Source organism: Scardinius erythrophthalmus (genome assembly GCF_964197995.2).
Source record: "Scardinius erythrophthalmus genome assembly, chromosome: 24".
Taxonomy (NCBI): domain Eukaryota; kingdom Metazoa; phylum Chordata; class Actinopteri; order Cypriniformes; family Leuciscidae; genus Scardinius; species Scardinius erythrophthalmus.
In genome coordinates, this window is record NC_138244.1 from 24,522,404 (window position 1) to 24,547,569 (window position 25,166).

Consider the following 25,166-nt stretch of genomic DNA (forward strand, 5'->3'; position numbering starts at 1 on the left):
CTTAGGTCAGATGAGAGGACTTAGTTAGGTTTAGGGAAAAATCTACGACACTTACCAGTTTTGGAAATGTTGTTTTGAATTTATTGCACCAGTGTGTTAGACTATGTTGTAGTGTGTGTGATTTTGAGGGCTTGTGTGTCCTGTCTGAGGGCAAAGTTAGGTTTTTCAGCAAGAGTGAATGGTTTTGAGTGTAAAGCTTCATTTTGACCTAAAAATAGGATTTTTGGGGAACTGGGTGAGACGTATTTGTGTTTACTGTTTTGAGAATACGAGGCATAGAGGCCTATAGTAAACTTGATTCACATTAGTATGTAGATTTCTCATGATGTAGCAATTATTACATAATGACCTTGATTTTATTAAGTTGAAGAATGCTTTAATTCCAGAACAGTACATCATTTAGAAATTAAGAAAATTTGAGGGCTAAAATTGAGATTTCACAAATGTGTATTTAAACGGTACAACGTTTTTACAGTGTATACCACCTGTTTATTGCACAGTATCTGGTATGAAGGTTTTAGCCACGATGCTAACTACGTTGATCTAATGAACAAATGGAAATTATCGAGACTGTTTTCCTGCCTGTATACGCGTAATGTACTGTCTTTATAAAGTATCTTCTTATTAAACTGTCTGTACACTTACAAACTTCTCCATGCTTGGATGTAGAGACCCTCATTATGCTACCGTGTTAGTTTGAGGCTATTTTGAGCCTTGTTAGTGGTATTAACTAGCGATTTACTTTTACTTATTCTCTGCCCCATATACTAGCATTATGAGCTAATCTATTTTTAGAGATAAAACTCTTTACATTCGATTATCATTAAAACGCATCCCAGAGAACGATCGACTCGGTAACCATGTGTTAATTACCCCTTGGTTAATTTTTCACCGGAATTGTTCTTTAATACTGTTTCCGGGTCGAAGCCTCTACTTCTACTTCCTCTTGTTTCATGAGAATACTCAACAACCATTTATGAACACTGTTGTCACACATTTAAGCTTTTCAAAAGCCATAGTGTACATTACAGTCTCCAGTCTCACGGCATCCCAGACTTCAACATTTTATGATTCAAAATAGCTGAATAACTAACCATCAGAGATTTCGGTATAGAGATAAAGGTTGGGATCATAATTTTCAGGAACATTACGGCACAATGAGTGCATATTAGCACTGTTTGTTTGGTTTTGACATCTGATAGAGCTTTTGGACTTGGAAACAGTGATGTCAGACTTACCATCGGACTGAAACACAAATGTTTTAAAATTAAGTGAAGGTTGACATTTTTAATTAGTCAAAATTAATTTTTTTACATCGATTTATTTCATGGAACATGTGTTTCCATGCATTTTGTTGAGATGTCTTTTCTTGTATAGCCTATTGTATATACATGGTTGATTATTCATGTTGCTTATGTATTATACTATTTTTTTGTGTATTCATTGATATTAATCTATAGTTAGCTTTTTTCCCCATGTGCATGCAAATGTATGTATAAAAATTAATATAAAATATGTAATAAACAATTCTTATTTTGTATTTGGTTCAATTTGTTTTTTATAATAGAAGTCTGAAAGCTGAAATAGAAGTAACCATAGTAACAACATGAAATTAAATATTTAAAAAATTAAATTTGGTTCCTGGAGGCACCCAAAGCGGTTCCACACAGTGCCTAATATAAGAGTTCCTCAGGAAACCTGTGTGGGTATTCAGAGAACCGCCCCTTTTTAAAGGGTGCCTAGAGGATCTACAGACGGTTCCGCCGGTGTGGCAAAGTGAAGAACCCCAAAAGGTTCCTCCAGGCACCTTTTATTTTTACAGTGTACACTATAAAGCTTTCTTAAATTTGTCATTTTCGCTGAATAACAAAAAAACAGCCTTGGATGAAACACGGATCAAATTACAGTTTAGAAAATCCACCAATTTACAACACGTTTTTCTACATTTACCATATTTAGTTTTGAATGTGGTATTTGCAACAGATTCTAAAACATCTGAAGCGCTTTTTGAAATGTAGGGTCGGGTAGGTATGGATTTTAATTTAATTTTATTCAGGGTTCCCACACCTTGGTTAACTCCAAATTCAAGTACATTTCAAGGACTTTTCAGGTCCAATACCCTCAAATTGAAGGACTTAATGTGGGGACACATATCAAGAGAGAGCAAGGTTACATCGTGTTACCTCTTAAGATACATTGTTACAGTTTTCATGGGTCAAACACAACTATGCAAAAGAGCACAATTTATTTTTGGCCATATGACAGAGATCTGGTTTTCTATTATGCATAAAACTGAAGAATATTCGGTACATCCTATACTGAATTCTTAAATTAGGCCTATCTGGATTTTGGATTTTATTGGAAAGAATTAGGCTCATGTAACCAGAAGGTTTAAGATATATGTATGAATATGCTCTTAAGCTTTTCTTGCCTTATGGGTTTACATTACCTTCACAAGCATTCTTTGTAATCTTCTTTGTTGAGCTAAATATCTTGAAACTTGCATTTTCCAGGCATCGTGTTTCAGCGGTTTCAGACTATTTTTGCAATGTTTCAGTGTGTCTGTAAAAACGTTGAGGTACCATCGTAATAGTTTTGTGCGCGTGTAACGCGAAACACGTAACGTAACGAATAAATGCGCGTAACTAACGTAAATTAAGCAAGCTAGTGTGCATAGGCCACGAAGTGTTGGCGAAATAACACATTAGCGGACCGGAGGAAATATGGATTTTTTTCCAGAAAACTTCTTGCACAAAATAAATTCAAGCACTTTCAAGGACCTCTATAGGCTATATGTTAATTTTCAAGAAGTATCCAGGGCCTTGAATTTTTTTTTTTTTTTTTTCAGATTCACAAACTTTCAAGGACCCGTGGGAACCTTGTTTATTATTTGTTATGTATGGACATTTATTTATGTTTAGACCACTTCTATTATTGATGGGTATCAGGATGTTTCAACCACTATAACAAAACGTGTTTTTCTACCTTTGAGAAAATGGGTGGCTCTTAAAAAGAGACATTCGAATCAGGTGAGAGAAAGAGTGAGATGAAATGGATCAAATATCAGAAGATGCAATTTTTCACCGTTTAAACAGCAACAATCAACAGAAACTCTTTAAATGGATAGGGTGGGTGGCTCTTAAAAGAGCCTTTGTGGTAGCTGAAGTCTTAAGACCCCGCTTTACTTCGAGCTGGTGTATTTGGTGACGGCCTTTGTGCCCTCGGACACGGCGTGTTTGGCCAGCTCTCCGGGCAGCAGCAGACGCACGGCGGTCTGGATCTCTCTAGAAGTGATGGTGGAGCGCTTGTTGTAGTGCGCGAGGCGAGACGATTCACCGGCGATGCGCTCGAAGATGTCGTTGACGAAAGAGTTCATGATGCCCATCGCCTTGGAGGAGATGCCGGTGTCGGGATGAACCTGCTTCAAGACTTTGTAGACATAGATGGCATAGCTCTCCTTCCTGGACTTTCTACGTTTCTTTCCTCCCTTACCGGCGGTCTTGGTGACGGCCTTCTTGGAGCCCTTCTTAGGCGCGGACTTTGCTGGTTCAGGCATGATGATGAGTGATCAGAAAACTGACGAATCAGTGTAAAATCCAGTGCGATACAGAGGCATTTATTCGCTTCTTATGTTAATTTTCAAAGAGATTCGAGAATCTGCTGATTGCCTGTTTTCATAGACCAAACCCATAAACTCGTATTTCATTGGACAACTCAAAGAATCACGAGAGGAAAAAGGGCCAATCACGAGCGGTTAAATGATAGCCCCTCCTACCGCCAAATGTTTGAGTGACACGCCACAGGACACTGTTTCCTTTGTTCATTTCCCGCTATTTATTTTCGTTTTGATAAAATTTTTAAGAAAAAGCCAAATATTACGCATGATCGTGTAATCTGAAAACTCATTTTTGAAGGGAATTAATAATAGCAACGATAAAATTCCTTTAAAAACAGCTTTTTATACCAGAGAGTCTCTCAAAGCCCCTTTACCGCTGACGTTTCACTTTTATTTTCACCATTTTCTCTTTTTTTCTTGTTTCTGTAAATCACTTTAAAGCCCAATAGGTGGTGAATCTCTAGGAAATGTGCTTCTGAAAGAAAAGTTTATAGAACTCAATTTTTTGTGCGACTTTAATGCAATTATACAGTGAACCTTATGTGACCCTGGACCACAAAACATTTATACATCATATGAAAGCTGAATAAATAAACTTTCCATTGATGTATGGTTTGTTAGGATAGGACAATATTTGGCGGGATACAACTATTGAACATCTGGAATCTGAGGGTGCCAAAAAAATCGAAACAGAGAAAAATCAACTTTAAATTTGTCCATTTATGTTCGCAATTGTGCTGCATTCACTCACAAAATAAGTGTTTCATATGTTAGGACATTTACAAAATATTTTCGTGGAACATAATGTTTACTTAATTTTTGACAAAAGAAAAATCTATCATTTTGACCCATACAATGTATTGTTGGCTATTGCCGTAAATACTTGTGCTACTCGTGACTTTTGTGGTCCAGGGTCACATATCCATTATAGACAAATCAAAACTATCCCTGCAGAATTATCAATTATCCGAAAACAAATTAGAATTGTAACGTTTACTTTCAAGAAAAGCATTAATTATTAACACTGATGTGGCAATACTCTTTAACTGAAAGTGTGTGTGGCTCTTAAAAGAGCCGTTGGGTTTGAGTAGTTTCTCCTGGTTTCAGGCGTTTATCCGCCGAAGCCGTACAGGGTGCGTCCCTGTCTCTTCAGCGCGTACACAACATCCATGGCGGTGACAGTCTTTCTCTTGGCGTGCTCGGTGTAGGTGACGGCATCTCGGATCACGTTCTCCAGAAACACCTTCAACACTCCGCGGGTCTCCTCGTAGATCAGACCGGAGATGCGCTTGACACCGCCGCGGCGAGCCAGACGACGAATGGCGGGTTTGGTGATTCCCTGGATGTTATCGCGCAAAACTTTACGGTGACGCTTAGCGCCTCCTTTCCCGAGTCCTTTACCGCCTTTGCCTCTTCCAGACATGTTTCACGAACTCCAGTCAAACGATGACAAGAAATGTACTTTCAACGTTGCAAGGAGGCCTTTTATAGTTACTTACAGGACCTGATAGAAACCAAGACCGCGTCACAAGGCACAAAACGCCCCTCCCTCGATATAGTTCCAGCACAAAACAATGTGGTTTAACCCAAACCATAATCTAACGAGGCCTGTCCGAATTCTTTAATGTTTTTAAGATTTATTTCATTTGATGAAGAGGATGTTATAATATCATCATATAATATACAGAGATACTGAATGCTAATGAAATGTGATAATCTAGAAGTACAGTATAGTACATTTTGTATTAGACAATTCAGATATATTTGCAGAATATAAATGATTCCAGGCCTCAGTGGTTTAAACTGTATGTCTACCTTTAGCTGAACTTGCACCTGTATAAGAGTAATCTCTAAAGTTGGCATTGAACTTGCGCTAAAAGTTTCAAAACAGACCACTTTTAGGGAGTATCTGGAAGAAGAGTTGGAAAAAACAACCACTGTAGTCTTGTTTGGGAAAACTGTTTGAAGATGAAAAGAAGCTTTACCTGTAAATGGGTCATTGACGAATAAGGTTTTTAAAAGTGTAAAAAAATAGAATGGAGATATAACTATATTTGAAACCATTTTTTAGTTTACCTAGGTGTTAACAATAAGATTTTGTGGTTTGTACAATCAATTAACACTGTTTTTGTCATTTTTTACAAGATGGACAAAATCTGTCACCAAAAAAGTCATTCGGTTTAACCATGAATATATCTAAAATTATTAATTTGCAGATAATTATTCATGAAAAAAACTGATTTGACATTGATGTTGAGATAGTATATAGTGTGTACCACAGAAGAAATATTAAATTAAAATATAGCTGCGAGCAGCGATTGCGGGCCCAAGCCGGAGGCACCGCCACCCTGGTGCCTTTAGTTACACTAAAGGCACCGAGGTGGCGGTGTCACCGGCTTGGGCCCTCCATCGCTGCTCGCAGCTAAATATATATATATATATATATTAGACACACACACACACACACACACACACACACACACACACATATATATATATATATATATATATATATATATATATATATATACATATGTAACAATATATATATATATATATATATATATATATATATATATATATATATATATATATATATATATTCTTTTTTCCCCCTATTTTATATATATATATATATATATATATATATATATATATATATATATATATAATTACCTTTTTTTGGATGCTAAACTATTGTTTATTATATGCTTTGTACTTCACTCACATTCCAATATCGAAGGGAAAAATTATCCTCTTCACATGCGCAAAAATGTGCTTGGAAAATTCACAGTGGAGCGGTGCTTACTGTGAATATACGAATTGTACTACTGACTATTTAGAGCAGTGTAATTTTTATATGTTAGGTTGACCATTTTATTATTATATTTTATTAAGGCTATAATGAACAGGCTGCAATGTCAAGATTGCAATGCTGGAATGTGTGTGTGTGTGTGTGTGTGTGTGTGTGTGTGTGTGTGTGTGTGTGTGTGTGTGTGTGTGTGTGTGTGTATGTGTGTTCATGTTTTTCTATCCCGGTGGGGACTTTAACCTGAATGCACACAGACTCATGGGGACTCGTGTCACAGTGGGGACCTAAATAGAGGTCCCCATGGGTAAACAAGCTTATAAATCATACAGAATGAGTTTTTTGGAAATGTAAAAATGCAGAAAGTTTTCTGTGATGGGTAGGTTTAGGGGTAGGGTTAGTGTAAGGAGATAAAATATACAGTTTGTACAGTATAAAAATCATTAAATCTATTGAGAGTCCCCACAAAGATAGTAAACCGTGTGTGTGTTTGTGTGTGGGTGTGTGTGTGTGGCGTGGGCACGATTGAACAGTGGACACATAAAAACATACTCCGTCATTATACAGGACGACATTCAAACTGCAAAGTGTTAACTTTGTGTACAGTCGCAATAAAACACAACATTGTGCTTTTGTAAAATAATTTCAAGCAATCCACCCCCCGAAAGGCGCTAATTTTAAAATTAAACTAAAATGCTCATGGCTGCACGGGCATTCATAACGGTGTGCGTCCACGGCGAGGAACGAGCAGAACAGAGTGAACGTTTTTCAGTTAATTACTACTTCCATAGGAATTAATTTGAAACGCTCGCTCAACCACTATCAATGTCAGTGTGGACGAACATATTTTACTTTCGTTTTTAAGTTGGCGATTCAAAAGCCCCCAGCGGTGTCACACGTCGATTAACCGGTGGTAAAATATTCTCACCATCACATACCTAGTATATTTTTATGTAGATACAATAGGCCTACCTGATTTTGAACACAAGAGGGCAGTATAGCCCTATGTATGACTTGACTTTTATGGGACTAAATAGTACAATTACTATTTTTAAACTTATAAATATTTATTAAACTGAAAAAAAAAAGAATAAAATGGGTTTAGTTGTGATATTTTTATACTTTTATATAGAAATAAATGGTGTTTAATTACATTTTTAGAAGATGAGGCTTTTAGTGTTTCCTTTTTGTACATTACTTTAGTCCCTCACTATAGCAAAACCGTTTGAGATGTTTAATATCCGTTCACAATTTAGCATCTTTAATGTATCTTTATCATTTTGAAAAAGTTTGGTGTGAATAAAATAAACCAGTTAGGAAGAGTAGCTAAAAACTCATAGTCTGAAATATCCAAAAAATCCACATTCAAACCAAAATATCTGACTTCCTTTTGCTCTGAGCTAATGACTGTAAATAAGAAAGTTGTCCGGCTCAGTGAGACCAATATAAATACTGATTTTTGTAACTGTAGTTAAAACTAACCCCCCCACTTTTGTCAAAAGCATGTTGAAAGTGACACACTTCCTGCTGCCAGTTGGTGGCGCTATAAATTTGACTCACAATAGTTACATCCATCTGATCGGTCTCTTACCACGAACACACTGCTAAAGTTTCATCAAGATCAGTTAATGTATGCAGAAGTTATAACACTTCGTCTCTCTCTTTTCTCGCCATAAATTTGTTTTCTCGCCACGGCCAAACCGTTCGAGATATCAAAAATCCGTCCGCAATTTAGCATCCTCAATGTCTTTACTTCATGCTGACTGAGTTTGGAGGTGATTGAATGAATTCTCTAGGAGGAGTACATCACATTCCACAGCAAGCGTTTTCCAAACAACCCATAATAGCCGACTTCCTGTTGGGCTGGCGTGAAACTTGACAGAGGGAAAGTTGTTCGGCCCCATGAAATCTATATGTGTACCGAGTTTCATATTAATTCATGCAAGCGTGTTTGATATATGGACCAAGTTTTCAGACCCTGTTCAAGAGGGCGCTGTTGAGCCCCCCTGCCACGCCCGTTTCTGAAACTTTTCACATGTCTACTGGCTAATAAGTGTTATGTGTCTGTCGAGTTTCATCCAATTTCAAGCATGTTAAGAGTCTCAAACGCATCCGAAAAGAATATTAAAATTTGATGCGTTGCCACGGCAACAGTATCTAAGATATCAATAATCCTTTCACAGGTCTACATCTGCCGTGTGTTTACATTATACACATAAAGTTTGAAGCAAATTGGGTAAAATTAAGAGGGTGACTTCAAAGCATTTTGAAAGCACGAAAGTTGTTCGGCCGATGAGATCTATATGTGTACTGAGTTTCATATTATTACATGCAAGCGTGTTTGATTTATGGACCAAGTTTTCGGACCCCATTCCAGGGGGCGCTGTCGAGCCCCCCTGCCACGCCCCGGTACCAGCTTCAGCCCGGCCCTGATGGCCGCGGGTTCTGACCTGTGTGCAAAATTTCAAGAGTTTTTGAGCATGTTAAGGGCCCCAAAAGTGGCAAAAAGGCAAAAAAAAAAAAATAATAATGAAGAAAAATAAAAATAAAAATATACAAATAATAATAATCCTTACGGAAACAATAGGGCCTTCGCCCTTTCAGGGCTTGGGCCCTAATAATCCTTACGGAAACAATAGGGCCTTCGCCCTTTCAGGGCTTGGGCCCTAATTATCACTGATCTCATAAATGTAATCATTTTATTGGACTACTCTAAACACTCCAACATATTCAAGTAAAACATTGCACAGGGAAAGGAGAAAAGGGGAAATGTAAAAAAAAAAAAAAAAAAAAAAAAAAAAGCCTTATCTGCTTTATATTTGTATTATTGTAGTTCCTTTAGTTATTAAAAACAATATTATTCCATTTGGTACTATACGGTTATCCGGACCACATGTGATGACCTACCCCAACCCCGCCCCAAAACCGACCCGTCACTGGGGTTATGACCAACCTAGAGCGGTTGTGGTCAGGTGTGGTCCGGATAACCGTATAGTACCTTTCATTTAAATATTTACTATATCGGTTTTACCGAATGACCAAGGCCGGTTATGCCAAATGACCATGTCTGCTGCCCTTGACATTATGAATATTTAAGACAATAAACAGACACAAATAGCTTCAAAAGCACATTTTATTGTTAATATAATAGGCTATTAATGTAAAAAGTACTTCAGACATTAAAACATTTTGATATGGGAATGAACATATAACTCGTATCGCAAATTATATTAATTAAAACATTGAAGCATTTAATTGGTCTTGGAACAAGTGTTTAAACTGTTAAATGATGAGCTGCTAGGCTATACATTCATGAAAAATAACGTCAAACATTATGACATCTCATTGTTATCGGAACAAACATTACATACAACTCGTATTATTAATTGTAGGATAAACATGCACAATCCAGGTTTTTGGGGCATTCCCTTCACCATAGTATGTCTATGGGGTACTTTCAGGCACCTATATTATTGAATATAATAATACAAATAATAAAAACAAATGATACCTTTCCCTTCTTTTAGCAAGCATCTGTTCTTTTTTAACAGGATCAGCATTGACCCAGAAGTGAGCGGCTTTTTTCTTATTTTATAAAGGCAATCTGCAAAGGTAAAATTCAGTCAAAATTATATAATATACTCTGCACATTTTCTATTAATAAAATGTTGTATTTATTTATTCCAGATATGTTCAAATATGACCAACATACATTGCTGTCATTCGATACAACCAGTAAGTCATTCGTTATAACCAAAATTTTGGATTAACCGAATTACTCTTTTGGTTATAACGAATGACAAAATCTTCACTCAATGCCAACAGGCTGATATCTAGCTGCCCAGCTTGTTAGTTAGCTACCAAAAGGACAATCAAATATTTTATATTTAGTAAAAGTTTTTAAAATATTACAACATTATCCATGTTTTATAGCGGTTGTACCGAATGACCTGATATTTGGGTACATGTGTATGAGCAAGTGAAAACATGAATTTTTCTAACAGTTAAGAAAGAGTTACTTACTTTGCTTCACAACCATGCAGTCCTTTGCAGGTGTCTGAATGTCACATCCTGTCACATAATATTGACCACATGACTTGATCCAAAATGGAGCCCTTTATATTGGTTACTCTGAATGACATCAATGAAAATTTTTCCGGACATTCTTTCTCATAACATAGCAACGACTTCTACACATAATTTTAATACCATTTTGCACTATGTTGATATATAATGTTATAAAATCATGCCAGAATAAAAAATATATAAATTTATTACATTTTAAGATATTTTAATCACAAATGAAATTGCTGTATTGGCCTTCGGACGGTTAAACCAAATGACCTTTTGACACTTCAAAATCTTTAAAATGCCTTGTGTAGTAAAATATAATTAAAACCTTTTGGATTCAGTAAAAGAGATCAAGTTGTACTACCTTACATACTTTGGATGTTGTACATATATTTATTTTATTATTATTTATTATTAAGGCCTTTGGACAAAAAAAAAAAAAAAGACCAGTCACGTCATTGACCCAAATATGAAGATAAATTTCTAGCTCCGTTGAAACCATCCACAACAACACTGGAATCTGAGTGCGCAGTTATTTGTGTGATTCGCATCCTGTACAACTGACATTACAGTACTCAAGTAAAATAAAAAGAACATAGAAAATTTCCTTATGTCTAAGTAGTTTGTAAAAGGATTAGGATTAGACTTATAGTAATGGTAACTGATGATTTAGAGAACGGTGACCCAGAGTATTAATGTATTGCATGAACGCAACTTTCTACTCATGTAGGAGTTAAACTGGAAATGATCTCGTTCAGTGCAGTTTTGGTGGCTCTTAAAAGAGCCGTTGTGGGTTGACGCAGACGCGTGTTTAAGCGCGCTCTCCGCGGATGCGGCGGGCCAGCTGAATATCTTTGGGCATGATGGTGACCCTCTTGGCGTGGATGGCGCACAGGTTGGTGTCCTCGAACAGACCGACCAAATAAGCCTCGCTGGACTCCTGCAGGGCCATGACAGCAGAGCTCTGGAAGCGCAGGTCCGTCTTGAAGTCCTGAGCGATTTCTCTTACCAGCCGCTGGAAGGGCAGTTTGCGGATCAGCAGCTCGGTGGACTTCTGATAGCGGCGGATCTCCCGCAGAGCCACGGTCCCAGGCCGGTAGCGGTGAGGCTTCTTGACGCCGCCGGTGGCCGGAGCGCTCTTACGGGCGGCTTTAGTAGCGAGCTGCTTCCTCGGGGCTTTACCACCGGTGGATTTACGAGCGGTCTGCTTGGTTCTTGCCATTGCTACGGTCTTTCTCTTTGTTCTGCTTGCGCTGGAAGGAAATGCTGCTATACGTTATACACCCGCTTTTAAAGCATTGTACCGCCACGAGCTCATGGTGTCGCGTGGATGCAGACCTTGTGATTGGCTAATACATGACGTCTGCGCATGAGTGCCAGCCAATGACTGCGCGTTTCCTCTTTTTCAAACAAGTGGAAGGCTCCCCGCTCGAGCTGCTTTTCTTCTGTTGAATACTTCATATACATCAAAAAGTGTATATATATATAACACCTCCCTGGTATTTATACTCACAATGTTGTATTAAATTGTTCTGAAATTCTCCCATTAATTGAGCAGATTTTGGATTAGAAGATCACATTACAGTCTGTGTAAAAGCACTGCAGCGAGACACACTAGGGTTTCCATCCGTCCCGTAATAGGGGATCAAAGAACCAGAGTAATATTTACCAATTTCTGTTACCATGAAGCCGAGATGTATATTTGCTTTTAATTTTGAATAGTTTATTAAAATCTTCAATACATTGTCAGAGCTTGGTAGACCAACTATATTTTAATATTAAGGGAGATGGGTTGGGTGACAAACACACATTAGATATCATCATGTGCTTATGACAAACACACACACACCTGTACAAATAAAAAGGTCACATGAGACACAGCCATCTTCTAACTGTATACATACTAGGAACTATATTCTCAGAAGGCCAAGTCAAGTCAAGTCAAATCATCTTCATTTATATAGCGCTTTTAACAATGTAGATTGTTTCAAAGCAGCTTTACAGAGATAAACGTATAATTTAAGGTAACAGAGATTGTTTTGGCTTTATAGCGGTTCTTTAATAAAGTTATTTTCCAGCTAAAGTTAGTTTTGATTGATTCGCTTCCGTCGCAACGATCATTTGTTATAAAATTTGGGGCCGCTAAGACGACACCATTCTCTCTACACAGATTTTAAACGAGAACCTGTGAGAAACGCTGATGGCGGTCACATGCGCATTAAGAATTGGTTCTATAGTTATGTGCGTTTGAATATATGTGCGCAGGTTTGGAATTCCCTACAAACCAAGCCTAAACAAAGTACTGGCGTTTCCTTATAATTTTTGATACAGAATTTTATTTTATTTTATCAATTCGGGGTAGGTACGCGAATTGAGTTTCCCGACAACGCTTTATCTGTAGAGTGGTAAAGGGATCCTCCATAGGGAGAGACTAGTTGGCACTTCAGCACTGCGTTGGATCGGGTCCAGGCGAAGGTCCTTCATCAGATCTGGATACGGCCTGGATCCGGCTGGCTGCGGGAAAACCTTGGGATAAACAAAGACACTAAAATTAGCGTAGATGCCATTATTCTTATGATGTAACGAGTACATCAGGATTTATGGGAAGTGTTCCCGGTTCCAGCTGACCTAATCTATGCAGCCTAACATTGAATTATAGAAGTCTATTATGTATTATGTGAATGCTAGGTCAAAGAGATGTGTCTTTAATCTAGCTTTGAACTGACAGAGTGTGTCTGCTTCCCGGACAATGGTAGGAAGACTGTTCCAAAGTTTTGATGCTAAATAGAAGAAAGATCTACCGCCAGCAGTCGATTTTGATATTCTAGGTACTATCAACTGGCCGGAATTTTGAGATCGCAATAGACGTGAAGGACTATAATGCATTAAGAGCTCGCTCAAGTACTGCGGAGCTAAACCATTTTGTGCTTTGTAAGTGATCAGCAATATTTTAAAATTGATGCGATGTTTAATAGGCAGCCAATGCAGTTTTGACAGAACCGGGCTAATATGGTCATACTTCCTGGTTCTGGTAAGAACTGGAGCTGCAGCAACTCGAAGAACTCGAAGCACTGCTACTTGGGCGGAGATACAACTCTTTTGACCAAGTAGCCTATTAAATATACTTTTTGACATAGTTTTTCATACAGTCTTATGAAACTTACATGTTTGAAAATATTGATTCGAATATTGATATAAAACAGATATGTTTCTAATTCTGCATATCTGAATTTTTGTGTAGGCTAGTCCACTAAAAGTGTACATAGGAATTTACTTTAAATCTACTTTACTCTTTCCCTAGCCTGGAAATCCAGACCTAAATCTAAAAGATTAATGGTCTGGCTTCAACTAATGAAAATCGGCCAGCTCGAGGGGCGGCACCAAGCATGCATTTGAAAATCTCACTACACGCAATTGGATAAAACTATGAACAATCACAACAATAAACCCCATACGTTTAGCTACCAGCGGAGCTAACTGGTAGATTAGACTCTTACCGTATCTGGTCGGCAAAAACAGCAAAAACGCCCTTCTTGCAAAAGAACGATTCGAGAGCCGTCTTCTGTTCCTTTTTTAGAGGAAAGTCTAAATCTTTCATTGTAGCGGCCAAAGCCGTTTCAAACAAATGGTGTTCATCCATAGCCAGCTTGCAATGTTTACTAATGACTTCGGCATCGCAGCGCTGTAGTCATCTCGCCTCTGACCCGCCTATATCAGATAACCCGATGTGATTGGTGCAGCTCAGATAGAGGGGCATATTTAATGAGCTTCATTACTCGACACCAGAGGAACTCGCTGAGCAAATCCAACTTGTGTTCTCGCGTACTTGTGTACCAGCGTACTCTTTCCCCACTATTGACTGAATTTTCCAGCTATCCATGTTTTCACTGTTAGGGGGCACTATGACACATCTTCTAGTACAGAATATCCGGATCAAAACACAGGAGAAGAAGAAGCTGAAACTAGCGATAGAAGACTGCTCACTCAAATGTAAAATAACGTGATCATCAAACATTTAACAACATGCAATTTAAAACTGCTTAATGTTACCAAATGAAATGAAGCGTAACCCATAAAGAGAAAACGACTGTGAAGCTTTGGGGTTACAGACATCCCAACCTGCAGTTGAATGAACGAGTACTTATGTCCTTTCGATTTCTTACAGGTTGAGTTGTTGTTGCCTATTACACGCTAGCATTCTGCTAATGAACGCTGATTGGTAAGTGAGTGAAGGACTGATTATGACCAGAGATACTGCTTGATGGCATCGTGGCATCCAAAGCGGGACCAGAAACAAACAAAACCTGTGTCAGCTGTATTGTCGATGCCTCGAGAGAAAAGAAAGTGCAAAGCGCGAAAGCACCAGAGTGACTGAAGGATTGCCGTAAAGCAGTATCTCTGGTCGTACGATTTGTATGACGTCATTGACACTTTAATTAAAAGACTTTTTAAAGCAAATAAGTGACTCTAAAAATCTAACACCCAGCAATGTGTAATTTCTTTGCATCTCCTTTCGAATACAACATTCAAATTACTAGACAAAAAATTATATCCTGAGAAAAGTGGATTTTGATGGGTATAGCGCCATAGACCGCCATTCATTCTGCACTCGCCTGCGAGCGCCCCCGCATGGACAGAGACGTGTTACTGCAGCCAGTCCAGAAACAGGAAGTAACCAGAGAGTGCCAATTCTTTTCCTATTAGACATTCTCTGACTGAACTGATTAATTCGGTTCAGGGGAAGAGATAAAAGCCCGCCCACACTGACAATTGATTGGTTGATTTACCGAAACAGGCCAATCAAATGCTCTCTATCTTATATGCGCTTCATGAGGCACACACGCACACTAGCAAACACACGCACAAGCTGTGTCCCAATGTTGAAGGCTGCATCCTTCGAAGGACGCAGACTTCAAGGATGCAGCCTATGCGTCCTCTGAAGGACGCACCATGTAGCCTTCCTATGATTTCCTAATTGTGCAGCCAGGTGTTCCCGATCACCGCTCCTGGTGCCAAGCAACGGTGCGAGAGGACAGCTGCTATCCTGATCATTCATTTTGATAACTGAGTAAACAGCTATGGAGCCAGAATTGGCTATTGTCATTTTTATGTTTTATATTTTACTTGAGGACATGGTAAGGATTTTTTAGCCCTGGCGCTGCCAGGTCATGTATTTTCGGTTTAGTCCTGTTTGAATACAAAACCCAATTAAATATAAAAAGTCCAGTATTTCTCGCGCTCGTCATCGGCAGCTGTCACGGTTGCCAGGCGACAAGAACAATCCTTCGTAGGCTAGACCAGTCCGAGCGCGTCAGATGCGCCCTTTGATATGGGACGCTGCTGTAGTTAGTAACAATTTGTTAATATTGTGACTAATTTTGTTACTTTAATTTTCGGAACTGCATATTTCGTTAAGTATTCACTTACAAATGTGAAGTAACCTGAAGTACTTTTTTCCTCACATCACAATATGATTACATTAAACTACACAAAAGTATATAATGTAACAACCAGATATTACTGTATATTGAAAATATACAGAAGTGAAATGCAACATGCTAACATGCAGTAGTAGCCTAATATAAATGCAGTAGTTATTAAAAGCAGAGCCCGTCTACGGAGAGCCTTGGCACTTCCTATTAGCCCCATTGTATAGATCTTGGTTGCAGTTCCATTAGAATTCCACTGGAGGTGATCACGGGCGAGTGCAGACTGAATGGGAGTCTATGGGGCTAGACGGCTAAATGTGTCTCTTTCATCTGATTGCCTTTGAGAAATCTCAGATTTTATTGTAGGTTTTGCAAGTTCAACATGGGTTATAGGTCGAAAGTTGAATGAACGAGTACTTATTTCGTTTCGATTTCTTACAGGTTGAGTTGTTGTTGCCCATAACACGCTAGCATTATGCTAATGACGTCAGCATTCTGACGTCATTGACATTTTAAAAGACTTTTTATACCAAATAAGTGACTCTAAAAAATCTAACACCCAGCAATGTGTAATTTCTTTGCATCTCCTTTCGAATACAACATTCAAATTACTAGACAAAAAATTATATCCTGAGAAAAGTGGATTTTGAGGGTTTTTCACCATAGACCTCCATTCATTCTGCACTCGCCTGCGAGCGCCCCCGCATAGACAGAGACGTGTTACTGCAGCCAGTCCAGAAACCGGAAGTAAGCAGAGAGTGCCAATTCTCTTCCTATTAGACATTCTCTGTTAAAAGTACTTTTTTCAGAAAGCCGTCGATTGAATCAGCCCTGCAAACCTGTTGGTAGACAACTTAGTGGATAGTGGAAATATGCACTCAAACACTCTGGAGACCGTCCCAGATGATGTCCCACCAGCAGGAGGCCTTAAGGGCAGCCCATCCCGGTCCAGCAGCTCAGCTCAATAGAGTCTACATCATTTTTTTCTTATTTTATGTATTGTAAAATTAAATGTTTATGTTGATTTTGATCTGTTTAACGTATTTTGTAAATAGTTGGAAAAAGTACTTTAATGTAGCCTATAGAACAAATGATTTTCATTTACCAATTTTATTTGAAAAAATAAAAAGGTATAGAATTTGTTTCATGCAGAAAGTATTACTGTCATTACAAAAAAAAAATGATAAAAAAAAAAAAAAATGTCCAGAACAATTCATTCTCTTTTATTTACACAATTAAAGTTGCATAAAAATAAATGTACATAATTTTTCTTTTAAAAAATAAAAGTGAAAAAAGTTAAACAAGATATATTTTTCAATCATTCTCTCAAGAAGAGAAAACAGCCTGTCCATCCTCTCCCTTCTTTCCTGTGCACTCCTCGCCTCTGCCTCCCTCTGTAGTTGCATTTCTTCTCTGATCAAGTCCATAAACTCGTCCTGTCTCGCCGCCTTCGTGCTGGTGCTGGTGGTTCTGCTGGTGTGGGTGCTAGTGCTGGTGCTGCTACTGGTGTTGCTGGTGCTGCTGCCCCTGGCTCCTCCTCACCGTGGGCACTGCTGAACACGGCCCTGGTGTGTCCTCAGGGATTGAGGCGATGAGGACAGGGGGGTTGGTGCAATGCCTCTGTCCTAACACCTCATCCAAGAGGACAAACCAGGGCCAAGTTTCAGCAGTGGGTTTCCCACTCACACCCTCTCCTGTCCCAGGACACTTGCAATCCTAAAGGCAGAGCAAATGAACCATGGCTTGTTAACAACAACAGGACAATACATTTCAGCAAAGATGTGCGTAGGCCTATTACTTTTCTTTTTATATATATTTATATAGACCCATTTTTCTCCTGAATTGTTCTAAAAAAGCAGAAAAGGGTACTTAACACAGAGGAGCAATCTTAAGTGCATTGTTAACACTGCAGAATATGACACATCAAGACATACATATAAAATACTTAAGAAATCATATTTCTGTATACTAAAATTTGGTTAAAACCACATAGCTTGCATGACAGCACTACAAAAACACATAAAAGTGAAACCCCATTGCCTTATCTACTGCTTTTCTTATTGTTTTGGGCTTTATTGGGTGAGTGATATTTCTTATAATACACAAGTGCAAATATTACAAATAGGTCGTTAAACTAATAACGTTATTACCACAAGTTTTGCCTAAAACTACCTGATAAATGTAGCCACGCAATGGTGACGAAGGAGTAAAGAAGAAGTTTATAAGAAACTTTAACTCTGGTTTCGCTAGCTATTTGAGTAAATGAAAACATAATACTTACATTTAAATGTGAATTTGCTGTCCACCACCGATCTCTAGTCTCGGCCGCCTTTAAAAATAAATAAATAAATGCTGTCGTCAACGGCGCGCAATGACTTATGGGGTAGAATAGGCCGCTAAGTGTCCATTTATGCATCCTTCTTTTCACGGGGGAAACGAAGGGTGCATTTGGCGTCGCTTTTGAATCAGGGAAGCCTTCGTCGCGGCGCGATGACGCAACCGGCCTTCGAATACGGCCTTCGAAGGATGGAGAATTGAATTGGGACAGCCTTCATCGAGCCGCGGTGACGCAATCGGCCTTCAAATGCGACCTTCCAAGGATGCAGCCTTTGAATTGGGACGTCCTTTGTCGCGCCGCGTGGATGCAATCGGCCTTCAAATACGGCCATCCGGCCTTCAAATATGGCCTTCGAAGGATGCAGCCTTCACTTTGGGACACAGCTACAGTCTCTCGCTCCCTCTCCCTCTCCCTCTCTGCTGTGAACACGCTACACGGTTTTTGGAGCACAGTCAGTCTCTAGCTGTGTCCCAATGTGAAGACTGCATCCTTCGAAGGACTGAAGACTTCAAGGATGCAGCCTATGCGTCCTCCGAAGGACGCACCATGTAGCCTCTGTAGGATTTCCTAATTGCGCAGCCAGGTGTTCCCGATTACCGCTCCAGGCGCCAAGCAACGGTGCAAGAGTATGCTGCCATCCTGATAATTCATTTGATATGCTATGAATAGCCAGAACTGGCTATTGTCATTTTTATGTTTTATATTTTACTGGAGGACATGGTATTAAGGATGTTTCAGGTCATATTTTCGGCTTAGCCGAAGATTCAAATGTTAATGTAGGCTATATCTTATCTTGATGTGATTTTGTAGGCTAGTGTATTCTTTTTATTATGCACATAAATGGACCATGGTAAATATATTTACACAGGTTTTTAACCCCATTTGAATATAAAACCCAGTTGAATATAAGAAGTCCAGAGCGAATGTTACTCCTGCTCGTCATCGGCAGCTGTCAGTCACTGTTGCTAGGCGACAAGAACAATAGGCTAGACCGGTCCGAGGGCTTCAGATGCGCCCTTTGAAATGGGACAGAGCTGTAGTTAGCAACAAGTTGTTAATATTGTGACAATAGGCCTACATTTTGTTACTTTAATTTTCAAAATAACCAGTGGTGGTATGTAAGGAACTACATACTTTGTTAATACTCGAAATAATTTTCCCACACGGGACAGCAACACTACAAAATTGTTATTTTACAATATGATGCATTGTTTTACATTAAACTACACAAAAGTATATAGTTAAATGTATCAACCTTGAAAATATTCTGAAGTAAAATGCAACATGCAGTAATAGAAATGCAGAATTCGTTTACTTTTACTCTTGATACCTTAAGTACATTAGAGTATGCAAGATAATGAATAATAATAATAAAAAAATTGCTTAACTAAGGTTTAAAATATATGACTAGTAGTTTTTCGCCAATGTGGTATTAGTGGTTATTAAAAGTACTTTAGTGTAATAAAGTATCTCAATATTTATTGCATGAGTCAGCCCTGCAAACCTGTTGGTAGACAACTTAGTGGATAGTGAAAATATGCAGTCAAACACTCTGAAGACCGTCCCAGATGATGTCCACCAGCAGGAGGCCTTACCAGGGGCAGCCCATCCCGGTCCAGCGGCACAACCAGGGTCTCCCACTCAGCTGAATAAAAGTCTACATCATTTTTCTTATTTTATGTACTGTACATTTAAATGTTTATGTTGAATTTGATATGTTTAATGTATGTTGTAAATATTTGGGGGAAAAACGTTATAGAAGAATTTGTTTCATGTAGAAATTATGACTGTCATTACAAAAATAAACCATGTCCAGAGCAAAGAATTCTCTTTTATTTACACATTTAAAGTTGCATAAAAATAAATAAATGTACAGATTTTTTTTTTTTTTTAAATATAGGTGAAAAAAAAAGTTAAACAAGAATATATATATATATTTGTCAATAATTCTTTCAAGAAGAGAAAACAGCCTGTCCATCCTCTCCCTACTCTCCAGTGCTCTCCTCGCCTCTGCAGTCCCATGTCTTCTCTAATCAAGTCCAAAAACTCGTCCTCTCTGTCTCGCCTTCTTCGTGGTGCTGGTGCTGGTGCTGCTGCTGCTGCTGGTGCTGGTGCTGATGCTGCTGGTGCTGATGCTGGTGCTCATGCTGGTGCTGCTGCCCCTGGCTCCTCCTCTTCTTGGTCACACACTGCTGAACTCGGCCCTGATCTGTCCTCAGGGATTGAGGCCATGAGGACAGCGGGGTTGGTGCAACGCCTCTGTCCCAACACCTCATCCATGAGGACAAACCAGGGCCAAGTTTCAGCAGTGGGTTTCCCACTCACACCCTCTCCTGTCCCAGGACACGTGCAATCTAAGGCAGAGCAAATTAACCATGGCTTGTTAACAACAACAGCACAATATAACAGCACAATACATTTCAGCAAATATGTGTGTATTAATTTTCTTATATATATAAAATGATATACCCATATAAAAATGGGTCTGGGGAATGTAACTCCCATACAGGCACAGAATAATATATATATTATTTTGTGCCTGTATGGGAGTTACATTCCCCAGACCCATTTTTCCCTGAATTGTTCTAAAAAAGCAGAAAAGGGTACTTAACACAGGGGTGCAATCTTAAGTGCATTGTTAACACTGCAAAATATGACACATCAAGACCAATTTAGACCAACATTAAAAAACAAATTTGGGGGTTGGTTGTTTTAGGCTTTATAGGATGCGTGATATGTGATATACACAAGTGAGATAGACTAGTGCAAATATTACAAATAGGTCGTAAAACTAATAACTTTATTACCACAAGTTTTGCCTAAAACTACCTGACAAATGAAGCCATGCAATGATGACGAAGGAGTTAAGATGAAGTTTATAATAAACTTTAACTGTGGTTTCGCTAGCTATTTGAGTAAATGAAAACATAATACTTACATTTAAATGTGAATTTGCTGTCCACCACCGATCTCTAGTCTCGGCCGCCGGCCTGTCGTCAACGGTGCGCAATGACTTATACCGTCAAAGGGTGTATGGTGAACGTACCAAGCCACTGGAACAATACACCACTGAGGAGCTGTATGTCCGGTTTCGCTTTGGGAAGGCTGATATAGAGTACCTTGTGAACCTTCTCAGGCCAAAACTTCAACACAGAACCCAAAGGAGTCATGGTCTGTCTGTGGAAGACCAGATCGTCATTGCTCTCCGATTTTATGCATGTGGGACTTTCTATCAAGTTGTTGGTGACTATATGGGAGTGGTGAAATCAGCTGTGTGTGATGTGGTGAGAGATGTGTCAATCGCACTGGCCAGCCTGGTCAATGAATTTGTTTCTTTTCCAAAGGACAACCACATTGCCCAGGCCAAGCGCAGCTTTTTTCTTTTGGGGAATATGCCCAATACTATTGGAGCAATCGACTGCACACATGTGCATATACAAGCACCTCATGAGAATGAATGGGAGTTTATAAACAGAAAGGGGGGCACAGCATCAATGTCCAACTTGTGCGTGATGCTGACCTCATCATCACCAACTGCGTTGTCAAGTGGCCTGGGTCTGTCCATGATGCATGCATCCTGAGGGAGAGCGCTCTATATAGAGACCTCCAAACCAACCGACCGGATGGCATAATATTAGGAGACAGTGCCTACCCACTCCTACCATGGCTGATGACTCCTTTTCTAACAGCAAATACACCGGCGCAGGCACGCTTCAACACTGCTCATTGCAGAGCAAGATGTGCAATTGAGCGTTTAAATGGAGTTCTTAAAGGGCACCTATTATGCAAAATTCACTTTTACTTGGTGTTTGAACATAAATGTGTGTTGGCAGTGTGTGAGCAAAACCACCCTAGAATGATAAAAATCCACCCAGTAGTTTTTTTACAATCTCAATAAATCATAAGCACTGTCTCAGAACGCCCTGTTCTAAGATTGCCCTCACTGTGACGTTGAATTGCGCTAAGCCCCACTGACGTGTTTGATTGATAGTCTGGTTTTGGCATAGACCCCGCCCTCGGTGATCTGTTACACCATCCTTCATTGTTTCAACGACAGACGGTAATGTCTCCTAAGAAGTGTAGGTGTTCTGTTGTGGGATGTAAGAATGGACATACTAGTCTTCACTGACATCAGAGCCACTGAAAACGCAGTGGATGGATTTTATTTATGAAGAAAAGGCACCACTTAAACTTCCTAAATACAAGAATCATTTTCTGACTGACTGTTTAGTGAACGAGGGTCAAAGTTAATCATCAAGTGTGGATTGTTGCCTACTGTTCGCGATCCAACGAAGTAAGTGTATTTTATGATTTATGAGCAAATAGTCATTTCAATCGATGTCAGCAGTAACAACAAATGCGTCTAAAGCTATTTATTGTCGTCGTCATAGGATGTCTCAACAAACAACGTCAGACAGTTTTGTGTTACGAATTATTTTTTGCAGCAGTAACAAATGTAAATAAATGAATACCTCTATCTCCATAGACAGTATATAAACGTCCAAGGGTGTAGATTTGGTTTGAACATTGGGGGGGTTGAAATTTGGGTCTGCATATTTTTCATGTGATCATGGTATAAATATTGGGGGGGTTGTAATGCATAGATTTAAATATTGGGGGGGTTATCTCCCCCCCAACCCCCCCACAAACTACGCCCCTGTAAACGTCTATATCTCCCTGCAGCATTTGCTTTCTGGTTCTGTAACTTTAGCCATCTTCTCACATTTGCCACATAAGCGTGTGTGTAGTTTCAAAAAATTGCGCGAAAGTTATCACAATTTGTTTGTGTGTGTGTGTGTGTGTGTGTGTGTGTGTGTGTTGCACATCCATAATTGCAAAGGGGACGCGATTAAAACTCTATAAGTACATAAATGTATTAAAAAAACATTCCGAGAAGCCCTGGTCCATTCTCATTCGTGTTTATTCTGTGCCGGACTCTCTTCATCATCTGGGTCCAGCAGGGCGGGGATTATGCAGCTCATTTACATTTAAGGTGGTACACACCAAAACACCTCTTTTTAAAACAGGCCCCAAAAATGACATTTTCAAATGGTTATAATAAATTAACTGTGGGGTATTTTGTGCTGAAACTTCACAAATACATTCTGGGGACACCCAAGACCAATATTACATCTTGTAAAAAGGGGCATAATAGGTGCCCTTTAAGAGGCACTTTGCATGCCTTAACTACCTGAGAGCGGAACCACAGAAAGCATGCAACATAACCCTTGCCTGTATTGTCCTGCACAACATCGCTACTAAGCGCAATGTCCCTCTCTGTGCTGACAATGATGCACCTGAGCCCCTTGGAGACCCTAACCAATATCCTGCATTCTGCCAGAACAAGCAAACAGGACGTGCAACAAGGGACGCAATAGTTAGACACTATTTCTGATTTGGATTTGTTTTGGATCTCAAAAATCAGTGATTGCCATTCTTTGCATTTTTTTGCTTATTCTGTAATCATTGCATGCATCACTAATACATTTTCTAAAAACAAAAATATTTTCGATTGTGATGAATATATATATCAATTAGTGACAGAATAAAATTTATTGTTTTTGGTCAATTTTGGCAGCTGTTTGGGGGATTATTTTATGAGGCCAAACTCTTTCTACTTTGCTGTTGGCCTATACTGAAAGGCTGAATACGTTAAAGCCTACCTAATCACTGTAGCCTGACGGATGAACAAATAAAATTAAAACCTTATGAATAAATAGGATATCTTGTAAGATACTGCATGATCCAAATATAGTATTATTTGATACATTTTTAAAGTTTTCATTACATTTTGGGCATGAAATCCACGCTGAATCCACCCTTCTGATGGGATCAGTTTAATCCAGATTTTTTGGATCAAAGTGATCCAAATCCTACAAAAAAGTTCTGAAAAACCCAAACTAAAGGTTTGATCCGGATCAAAACCAAGATTGGATTACGTGATCTAATCCGATTATGTAATCCGTTTTTTCTTTTGAAAAACCCATTTTCAAGATTTGATCCAATCCGTTATCCAAAATCCTAGTGGATTACTTTTGAAAAACCGGGCCCTGTATTGAGTATTACAACTGCCTGGAGTATTACAACTCCTGTTGGGACAGGAGGCTCTAAAAGACAGATATTACCATCAGAAACTATTGGGACCAACAAAAATCCTAACCCAAAGTAAAAGAAAAGGAAATATCAAAAGTAGCCTATATAAAAAATAACACATATGTAAACCTCTTACATTTTATGAAGGCCCTTGGTTCTTTGGGAGTGGCTCTGAAGTCCCTCCTGGAATTTCCTCAGCCAAAAATGCTGCTGCACTGCTAGACACTGGTAAGCAAAGGGCGAAATGGATCGCTGGGTCCTACCACCTTGGTGAAAACTTGCTGGGACCCGAGGGGTATATATGCCTTTTGCAAAAGCTTCAGCAGATACCATTGGGGAACAGGCTTTGACCCCATAGGTCAGTGGTTCCCAAACTTTTAACAGGCATGTACCCCCTGAGACATTATAGATCTTCCGGAGTACCCCCAACACCACCAATTGTTAACAACAAGTTTTTTATTTTTATTATTATATTTATTTTTATCAATTTTGTCGAGAATAGTGAATAGAATCATAAACATATGATACAAATCTCATCAAAAGTCAACATATGATATAGGGCTGTGACGGTGGCAGTTTTTTACCACCGCGGTAGTAATGGACCCAAATACCGGCGGTGTTGCGGTGGTCGGGGGACGTTGTTTTGAAATAAATTAAAAAACAAAAACAAAGAAACAACACACTAAAGCCTGTAACGCATTGAAATAAATATCAGTAAATACTGGTAACTTACATAATATAATAAAGTTGAATCTATTTAAAAAAAAATAAAAAAATGAATAAAAACTTTCGTTAAATTTTCCACAGAAA

General features: G+C 38.9%; 3 protein-coding genes and 1 pseudogene across 4 annotated transcripts; 1 reads left to right on the forward strand and 3 right to left on the reverse strand.

The window, feature by feature from the left end:
• Window positions 1–2,851: 2,851 nt before the first annotated feature.
• LOC308684832 (histone H2B) lies at window positions 2,852–4,609 on the reverse strand. The gene has a single exon (XM_081356160.1). It carries the CDS (start codon window positions 3,554–3,556, stop codon window positions 3,182–3,184), a length of 375 nt encoding a protein of 124 aa, XP_081212286.1. The 5' UTR covers window positions 3,557–4,609; the 3' UTR covers window positions 2,852–3,181.
• Window positions 4,610–4,727: 118 nt separating this feature from the next.
• On the reverse strand, window positions 4,728–5,039 carry LOC308684833 (histone H4; the record flags this gene model as incomplete). Its single annotated transcript, XM_081356161.1, has 1 exon — window positions 4,728–5,039. One exon carries the CDS (start codon window positions 5,037–5,039, stop codon window positions 4,728–4,730), a length of 312 nt encoding a protein of 103 aa, XP_081212287.1.
• A 6,268-nt stretch (window positions 5,040–11,307) lies between these two features.
• On the reverse strand, window positions 11,308–11,718 carry LOC308684496 (histone H3.2-like; the record flags this gene model as incomplete). Its single annotated transcript, XM_081355739.1, has 1 exon — window positions 11,308–11,718. The coding sequence occupies one exon, from the start codon at window positions 11,716–11,718 to the stop codon at window positions 11,308–11,310; it is 411 nt and encodes a 136-aa protein (XP_081211865.1).
• Window positions 11,719–16,240: 4,522 nt separating this feature from the next.
• LOC308684619 (putative nuclease HARBI1) lies at window positions 16,241–23,658 on the forward strand (annotated as a pseudogene). Its single transcript has 6 exons — window positions 16,241–16,287; window positions 17,326–17,468; window positions 19,778–19,895; window positions 20,302–20,444; window positions 21,240–22,026; window positions 23,419–23,658. The product of its transcript is annotated as a putative nuclease HARBI1 (transcript).
• The last annotated feature ends 1,508 nt before the right edge of the window (window positions 23,659–25,166 follow it).

Bases quoted from the DNA above. Each gene is read 5' to 3' on its own strand.
- LOC308684832 (XM_081356160.1), bottom strand. From the start codon at position 3,556: ATGCCTGAACCAGCAAAGTCCGCGCCTAAGAAGGGCTCCAAGAAGGCC.